Source organism: Berghia stephanieae, chromosome 3 (assembly GCF_034508935.2).
Source record: "Berghia stephanieae isolate SIO BIC M18660-M18661 chromosome 3, UCSD_Bste_1.3, whole genome shotgun sequence".
Classification (NCBI taxonomy): domain Eukaryota; kingdom Metazoa; phylum Mollusca; class Gastropoda; order Nudibranchia; family Aeolidiidae; genus Berghia; species Berghia stephanieae.
In genome coordinates this window covers 41,125,494-41,135,493 of record NC_088362.1, presented here as the reverse complement: position 1 = coordinate 41,135,493, position 10,000 = coordinate 41,125,494, and the positions used below count along the sequence as shown (strand labels likewise).

The window sequence follows — 10,000 nt, the reverse complement described above, 5'->3', positions numbered from 1 at the left end:
AGCCGCAGTGCAGCGCCGCAAAGTGAGCTAAGGCTAGTGACTTGCTCAAGGTCACACAACGCGGCGGGTAGTCGAACTCGGGACCTTTTAGGTACGAAGCAAAGACTATACCGCTGAGCCACGCTGTCCCATAATGGCGATACCACGTTGAAAATACGGGTTCGAGTCGTGTCACCCAAGTCAAGCACTAATATTTAGTTTAATTACAAGATAGGGCAGACCTGCCTACTATTACGAAAAGTTCGTAGAATTACGAAATTTTGGCTCCATTTTCAGAACTTCATGCACACCTCTAAATCATTAAAACTTATATTGAATATGACAGTTGATGCCAGACTACAACATTTTAAGGATTTTGAAGTGTTATTTAATCCTTGTAAATGTTGCTGCTCGAAGCTCGAAGAAATAAATAACAATGTGAAATTGAATGTAACATTTTTTTTAAAATTCATCTTAAATGCGCCACTACTACATTATCTCATTCGTCTGTAGTGTTTCATTCATCCTGTTTTGTTGATAAAGGGGAAACCCGAAACGTCCATTTTATCTGTTTTCGTATATTAAATTGAAGCTTACATTCAATTTCATATTGTTATTTATTTAATCCCTGTGAGAGTAAAATTGTTGATTTTCAAAGTTAACTATAGCGACTACAATAATATTTATCTCTTAAAAGTTACGAATTTTAACATTTTCAAGTAGGCAGGTCTAAGCTATGGACATAACGTGATGTCGGCTTCTCTTTTTTTTTTTTTTTTTTTTTTTTGGAGGAGGAGGAGTCCGATAGCTTAGTTGATGTGTCAGTCGTATTCCGAACTGTAGGTCGAATGTAGGTCAATTGTTCGAACCCTATTTTGGACGGCATAACGTTGAGTCTTTGGAGAAGGATTTTTAAATACATTGACTTTTTTTAAAAAATTTTTAGATTGAGCTAAAAAAGATTTTTTAGATTGAGCTTTATATAGCGCAATATCCATTAAATGTGCTTAAAGGGGTCAACAGCAACATTTAACATGTAGGACGGGACATGACGTCTGTTTGGCGATATTACAATTTTTCGGACAAAGACAACGCTGTTAACGGCCAGGTACTCATTTTACACCTGAGTACGGTGAGAGAATGTGAGTAAAGAGCCTTTTCCAATGACTCAACTATGCGCCGAGCACGAGGCTCGAACCCAGGACCATCCGATCCTAAAGCGAGTGTCATACCACAAGACCACATAGCCGCACTTACCACACTTTGGCTGGTTATCCTGTGTACAAGCTACACGTTTAGCTTACAGGTTCAACGTTACAGTCGGCTTGGCGGCTTCTTGGACAGGATTGGATATTATTTCTTGGATACTGACATGCCCTATAGACAGTATGCGCTTGGCTAAGAAGCTCACAACATTGCCATCCGGAAGTATAACGGACCAACACACAAAACTGTGTGTATCCATAAACGTTTATAGTCAGGTTAATACAGTCTAGTGAGCATTATTATTAAACGCGGATGGCAAAAAAAACAATAACAGAGACCAGAGAGACGTCAACTAAGAACTATCTATATCAAAGTCCACGCTTTTTCGAGTCATTCCAGGATCAAGCCAACCCCAAATTTAAGTTATCTCGGATTATAACAACCGTTAGATTATTCATACGTATTGCAATTTCTTTTCCATTTATCCCAGCAATCCAGTTATTATTATCGTCATCATCATCATCATCATCATCATCATCAGCATCATCATCATCATCATCACCATCATCACCATCATCACCATCATCATCACCATCATTATTATTTTTCATTATAATTATTATTATTATTATTATCATTATTATTATTATTATTATTAGTATTATCATCATCATCATTATTATTATTATCAATTGATAATTATCTAATTATCTCTTTCCAGTATGTTCCGAGTCCTAATTTTCCTCGCCATCATCGTGGCCGCAACCTACGCAGTCAACGATGTGGAGTGGACAGTCTTTAAGGCCAAGCATGGAAAAGTCTACGATTTAGAAGAAGACTATTTCAGGTAGGACATTCAGCTCGGATGAGAGGATAGCTTTATAAACTGTTATATATATATATATATATATATATATATATATATATATATATATATATATATATATATATATATATATATATATAAACTATTATTTGTTTAAAATTTAGTTTCGACTTGTTTTTCAGGCTAGATTAGATTTAAACATAAAAATATAATAAAATTATGTCCCCTTAATTCATCTAAAGCGGATATTTTTTCATAAGAATCAATCTTGAAATATGAACCAAATAGCTCGGGATCAGTCGAAATTCAGCTCCAAAGTGAGCACCAAAGACTAAATTTCTCACAGAAAAAAAACGACATGCCATTAAAGAGGTTCAAATTGGGATCTCCAGTTTTAAGTACGGCTATGTGGTTCTAGTGGTACGACACTCGCTTTCGGATCGGAAAGTCCTGGGTTCGAGCCTCGCACTCGGCGCATAGTTGAGTCTTTGGAAAAGGCTCTTTACTCACATTCTCTCACCGTACTCAGGTGTAAAATGAGTACCTGGCCGATAACAGCGTTGTCTCTGTCCGAAAAATTGTAATATCGCCTAACAGGCGTCATGTCCCGTCCTTCATGTTAAATGTTGCTGTTGACCAGGGAACCCTTGTAAAGCGCTTTGAGCACATTTAGTGGATATTGCGCTATATACCGCTCAATTTTTTTAAAATAAGTTCAATACCTTATCTACAGGGTCATCTCTTTACATATTTTTTAAATATTTATCACCTACTTGTTTCACGAAAGTTTCATCTTAGTTCGCAATAGAAATCCGTCATAGATTATTGCAGCGGCGAAGAGGGAAATGGTATAGATAGAACGAAGATGACGTCACTAGGGTCGTTGTTATTGTTTTTTTGCCATCCACGTTTATGAATAATTGTCTGCAAGCACCAGACTATAAAAGTTCATGCTTTCACATAGTTTTGTGTGTTGGTCTGTTATACTTCCACCAAGCGCACACTATCTATAGTAGGTACGGGGGTGTGATATGAAATCTGATGGCAAACAAAGTCCAAAGGCGTTTTCGATTTTTTGCGATTTCATTGAATATAAGATAAATCAAGATATGAAGTTCGAAAAAAAAAGGTCATGATTATTAAATTTCTACATCATTTAACTACATAATCCAAAGTATCGAAAGCAAGTCTGGTGCCCTGGCTTTAAAAGCCACTTCCCTTAATCAGTTGAATATTCAATTTGATCCATAATCAAAAGGATCTGCTTTTTCCGATATTTCTTTCTTTTATTATTCTTTTAAATAATAATAAATAAGATAATACTAATAATATCAATAACAATAACAATAATAGTAATAATAATAATAATAATAATATAATAATAATAATATAATAATAATAATAATAAAAATAATAATATTAATAACAAATATAATAATAATAATAATAATAATAATAATAATATAATAATAAATAATAATAATATTAATAATAATAATAAAATAATAATAATAATTAATATAAATAATAATATAAAATAAAAAATAAAAGAAGAAGAAGAAGAAGAAGAAGAAGAAGAAGAAGAAGAAGAAGAAGAAGAAGAAGAAGAAGAAGAAGAAGAAGAACAATAATAAATCCCGAGGAATTTAATGGATCAGTTGTTTGGTTGTTGTTTTCTGTTTGTTTGTCTTGTTTTTTGTTAGTTTTTCTTTTTTTCTTTTTTTAAATTTGTTTTCTATTTCGTTATTATTTATTTTTATTTCTGTATTGTTTTCCTGAACTCTGATAGCTTGATTAAATCTATGAGACTTACATTTCCACACTCTACATCGAGCGAGCAGGGCTTCACCCCAAACAACATCAACAACAACGTCAGTCAGCCGAAAAAATCATAATAGCATAAATTATTCAGGTACAGGCGAACCCCGCGATTTTGAGATTTTAAGAAATGCTAATGAATGTGCAAAGTGTCTCATGAAATGAAACATGATACTTCAATGAAAAATTGGATGAAAGGAAAAGATTGTATCTTTATACATTAGCCAACAATTACTTTGTAGGAATTGCTTTTTAAAAACACGAATAATAATAATAATAATAATAATAATAATAATAATAATAATAATAATAATAATAATAATAATAATAATAATAATAATAATGATAATAACAAAGGTAATAATAACAATAGTAATAATAATAATAATAATAATAATAATAATAATAATAATAATAATAATAATAATATAATAATATAATAATAATAATAATGATAATAACAATAGTAATAATAACAATAGTAATAATAATAATAATAATAATAATAATAATAATAATAATAATAATAATAATAATAATAATAATAATAATTCTTCCTGTTGTCCTATGGATTCGGTGAAATAAAGATGAATTTGAATTGAAAGATATAGACTCAGCAAAGCTGTTGTTGGAATGAAAGAAGGGGGTAGGACATGGATAATTGTAATGGATAATTACAGTATGCAAAGGTAATTCTACGCCAGAGATATTCTGATTGATAAGTTATAGGGTAGATCAAAGAATGAAGAAAAAAGAAAAATATTTTTTTAGAAAATTGCCTTTGCAAGACGTATATATGCATCAGTATGTATGTATGTATGTATGTATGTATGTATGTATGTATGTATGTATGTATGTATGTAGGTAGGTAGGTAGGTAGTAAAAGAGTCTTGCCAAAGAGTGTATCAAAAGTGGTAAAATTCGACTAGACTTCGGACAGAATGGTTACAATGTTGTAAAACGTGTTGTGAATGGCGGAAATAGTATTGTGATTTGTTTGACATTTCTAATTGGCTCCAGTATCAGCATGAACCGACCAGTAATTCTTCTTGGAATAAGTTTATACAACAAGAAGGTATGTTCAGACATACTATATCTACACAACCCATTAAAATTAAACCACCTTTTTGTCACTCCAACCCATCGAAATGGATAAAATTATTTTCAACACTACACAGTGTTTTCATCAAAAACAACACATTCCAAATCCAAAGACCCGATAATGGACAGCCGTTTAGCATTGAATTTCTCCGCTACTGCAAACGAATCTTAACAAAATTCCCAGATGGACCGATGAAAAAAAATTATACAAGACCCGATCAACAATTATGAAGCTCTATTAAAATACATCGAAATAAAAATAATAGATATAAAGTCCTCCATTATGCCCTCCCTTATCCAAAACAACACACCAAGAGCATAGGAGGAAAAAGAGGTGACATGACAAGAACTCACAGCAATATTCGTCAACCACCAACGAAAAGCTATTGATATTATTAGAAACGGATGTAAACAAACACACTCAAGTTGTGAGATAGATATCAACACAGTAGAGACTGCCTATAAAGAAAAATATCAACGAAACAATATAAACATTAGTGAACACACCTGGTCCGATGATGTCACTATCCCCCCTCCCGCATGGACATCATCAACAAGTGAGTTTACAATCGACGAACTCACAAGCTGTGTTAAAAAATTACCTAATGAAAAGTCACCCGGGGCAGACGGTGTCACCTATAAATATATAAAACAAAATATAAACAAACTGGCACCATTTTTTACGGCCATCTTTAACACCTGTTTAAAATATCAAAAAGTCCCCCCAGACTGGAAACCCAGTATCATAACACTGGTACCAAAAAAGAATGGGAACAAGGACAACGCCGACGACTAGCGACCTATCGCCTTATTACATCTTCATCATCGTCATCATCATCATCATCATCATCATTATCATCGTCATCAACACTAATATCATTATTACTCTGGGACATTCTGTGGCAGAGTCTGAAACTTCACTGTTCAAATTAATACTCCAGCTCTATACATTGTACATTATTTTAGGAAATGGTATTATGTCAATGAATATGTTACCCTTGTTACATTATCATGTATATTTCCTGAAATAAACAATTATGTATGTATGTATGTATGTATGTATGTATGTAGGTAGGTAGGTAGGTAGGTAGGTAGGTAGGTAGGTAGGTAGGAAGGTAGGTAGGTAGGTAGGTAGGTAGGTAGGTAGGTAGGTAGGTATGTATGTATGTATGCATGCATGCATGCATGCATGCATGCATGCATGCATGTATGTATGTATGTATGTATGTATGTATGTATGTATGTATGTATGTATGTATGTATGTATGTATGTATGTATGTATGTATGTATGTCATCGTCATCGTCATCATCATCATCGTCTTCATCACCATCATCATCATCATCATCATCATCATCATCTTCATCGTCATCATCGTCATCATCATCATTATCATCGTCATCAACAATAATATCATTATTACCTCTGGGACATTCTGTGGCAGAGTCTGAAACTTCACTGTTCAAATTAATACTCCAGCTCTATACATTGTACATTATTTTAGGAAATGGTATTATGTCAATGAACATGTTACCCTTGTTACAATATCATGTATATTTCCTGAAATAAACAATTTGATATGTATGTATGTATGTATGAATGTGTGTATGTATAAATGAATGATGTGGGTAGAAAGACAATATTTTTTCTCTTTCTTTCATTTTCTTCAGACGCTTGATCTACGAGGAAAACATGAAGAAAATCTACGAACACAACGTCTTGTTTATGAAGGGCCTAAAGAGCTTCTTTCTTGGTGACAACCAATATGCTGATATGGTGAGAATCTAAGTACATGGGTCTGCAGGTCTGCCTACAGAACTCAGCTCAATTCTGCGTTCGGTTTAACCTTTTTGATATGGACAATATTTTGCGTTGTTTTAATAGTATTTCCATTACAATGATGAGCACCTGTTTCGGGATATCAGATATGAAGAAATGTATATGTTGATGAGAATAAATGAGGTGGGGGGGGGGGGACTTTCAAAACTTGCTAAATCACATTTCATTATTTAGATAATACTACAATTTTTGTCATTTATTTTGTGACTTAAAGAGGAAAATACTTGCCTGTTTAATACAAATATATAATACTCATAACATCAAATGTATGTAAGCTTTGAAACAAAAGAGAAAGACCAACAGGATCCGACAATGATGAGTGTGAGTTTTATTTTCAACTTTAGATAACTCATATTTTATTGAGCTTTATTGAGCTTTTTACATTGGGCAATATCCACTAAACGTGCTCAAAGCGCTTTACTGACCAACAACAACACGTAACATGTAGAACGAGACAAGACGCCTCTTAGGCGATATTACAATTTTTTTCCAACAGAGACAACTCTGTTAACGGCCATATACTCATTTTATACCTGAGTACGTGAGAGAATGTGAGTAAAGAGCCTTTTCCAAGGACTCAACTATCCGCCGAGCGAGGCTCGAACCCAGGACCTTCCGATTCGAAAGCGAGTGTCATACCACTAGACCACATAGCCGCACTAGAAAGACCCACAGGATCTGTCATTGAGGAGTATGAGTTTTATTTTCAACTTTAGATTACTCATATTTCTTCATTCCGTGTCATAGCGTGGCCTTCGTAAAGTTATGGCCTGATACTGACCAAAACATGACGTCAACAAATCGTGAGTTGTATTCAATAGTTCAACCAATGAAATAACTTATTTCCATGAGCTCTACTAACGACAACTCACTAGGCGGTGCAAAAACCAAATAATGACGTCAAACTGCCAGTCCTTTTGGATTTCAGTATCAGGCTATAACATAACGATGGCTACGGTCATAGACACGAATCCGATCCCTATATTTACTCCTTTGACCATTCCAGACTATTCAAGAATTCAAGAAAACCATGAATGGGTACAGACCGCCAATCCAAAGGAAATCTGTTAGAACGTACCACCCCCGAAACTTGACATTGCCACCGGAAGTTGACTGGGTAAAAGCAGGTTACGTCACAGAGGTCAAGGATCAAGGCGAATGCGGATCCTGTTGGTCATTCTCTGCTACAGGTGCCTTGGAAGGTGCTCATTACAAAGCCACAGGCAAATTGGTGAGCTTGTCTGAGGAAAATCTGTTGGATTGCTCAACAGCACAAGGTATGTCCTATAGATAGTTTGCGTTTGGCTAAGAAGATCACAACATTGCCATCCGAAAGTATAACGGACCAACACACAAAACTATTGTTTAACCTTAAACGTTTTATACTCTGGTTAAAACAGTTTAGTGAGAATTATTCATAAACGCGGATGGCAAAACACAATAATAAAAGACCTGAGTGACGTCAACTTCATTCTATCAATAGAAAGAACGAAGTTGACGTCACTTAGTCTTTGTTATTTTATTGTTTTTTTTTGCCATCCATGTTTATGAGTAATTTTCACTAAACTGCATTAACCAGACGTTTTAATAAAGTTCAGGGTTACACACAGTTTTAAAAGATGGATGATATTTATTGACGACCAGAATAATTTAATAAGGCTAGAAAATAAGATGCCAATCACTATGAAACCAGAAGATCAGTCGCACAATTTATGTAAATATCCAGTCCTCCGTAGGACTGTCTTCTCACTTCCAAGGAAATTTGAACCACTATTTCGACATCACACTATTTTTTCACTATTTTGGTGATCAGACCTGCAAATAGGTAACATCGTCTTTAACCCATGATATGATATGATATGATATGATTTGATATGATATGATACGATATGATAAGATATGATATCATACGATATATGATATGATATGATATTATATTATATGATATGATATGATGTTTATTGACATGATATGATATGATATGATATGATATGATATGATATGATACGATATATTATATGATATGATATTATATGATATGATATGATGTTTATTGACATGATGTGATATGATATGATATGATATGATATGATATGATATGATATGGTATAATCTGATATGGTATGGTATGATATGATATGATATGATATGATATGATGTGATATGATATGATATGATATGATATGATGTGATATGATGTGATATGATATGATATGATATGATGTGATATGATATGATATGATATGATATGATATGATATGATATGATATGATATGATATGATATGATATGATATGATATGATGTGATATGATATGATATGATATGATCTGATATGATATGATATAATATGATATGATGTGATGTGATGTGATATGATATGATATTGTGTTAATTATTTATCAGTTAACAGTTGTACTCTGGAAAAACTAGTGTATTAAGATTTGTCCAAATATCGATCGACATATAAATTACCCTCATCTGAGCAACAATACTCAAACCTGAGACCTTGCGAGGTCCCATGTTTGAGGGGTTTTTTGCCAAGATGAGGGCCTTTTATATCTATGATAATTGAAGGACGAGTTTTCTAGCAAATTTTTCAAGTACGTGTCTTTCCAGGGTGCGGCCGTTAACTGTTTAACTCACTCAATCCTAGAGATTTTTGGTACTTTTTGAAAACTGGAAAAAAAGGTTTTAATAATAAGCATGCGCCTAGGTAGTTTTATTCAACTACCATTTACATGTAAAAATTGAAAAAATTAGCTTTGATACTACGCCTTTAATTTGTCTTTAAAAATGTAATACATATGCATGGGGTTATAGCATCGAAATAAGAAGGTTTGATTAAATATCGTTGGGTAAAAGTAATCCGGGTAAACTATACTACGGATATAGTCGGTGTTAGATTTGCGTGAGTTAAAGACCATAATTTCTTGTATGTGTCTCTAAATAATAATGTGAAATTGACTGTAAGCTTCAATTTAATTACAAAAACAGATCAAATGAACGTTTCGGGTTTCCTCTTTATCAACAAAACAGGATGAATGAAACACAACAGATCATATCAAATCGTATCATATTATATCACACGCCACTACCACATCATCTCATTCATCTGTGGTGTTTCATTCATCCTGTTTTGTTGATAAAGGGGAAACCCGAAACGTTCATTGGATCTGTTTTTGTAATTAAATTGAAGCTTACATTCAATTTCACATTATTATTTATTTCTTC

General features: G+C 33.3%; 1 protein-coding gene across 2 annotated transcripts in view; it reads left to right on the top strand.

Annotated features, from left to right (window-relative positions):
• LOC144967738 (procathepsin L-like) overlaps positions 1-10,000 on the top strand; it is a 17,200-nt gene that overhangs the window by 460 nt on the left and 6,740 nt on the right. Inside the window, exons 2-4 of one of the 2 annotated variants that reach the window (XM_078905319.1) lie at positions 1,907-2,032; positions 6,600-6,705; positions 7,775-8,045. In XM_078905319.1, coding sequence (XP_078761445.1) covers positions 1,908-2,032; positions 6,600-6,705; positions 7,775-8,045 — 502 coding nt within the window. In that variant the 5' untranslated portion in view covers position 1,907. Of the gene's footprint in view, positions 1-1,906; positions 2,033-4,528; positions 4,905-6,599; positions 6,706-7,774; positions 8,046-10,000 lie in introns of those variants that run through there. The other variant, XM_078905320.1, reaches the window with a different exon arrangement.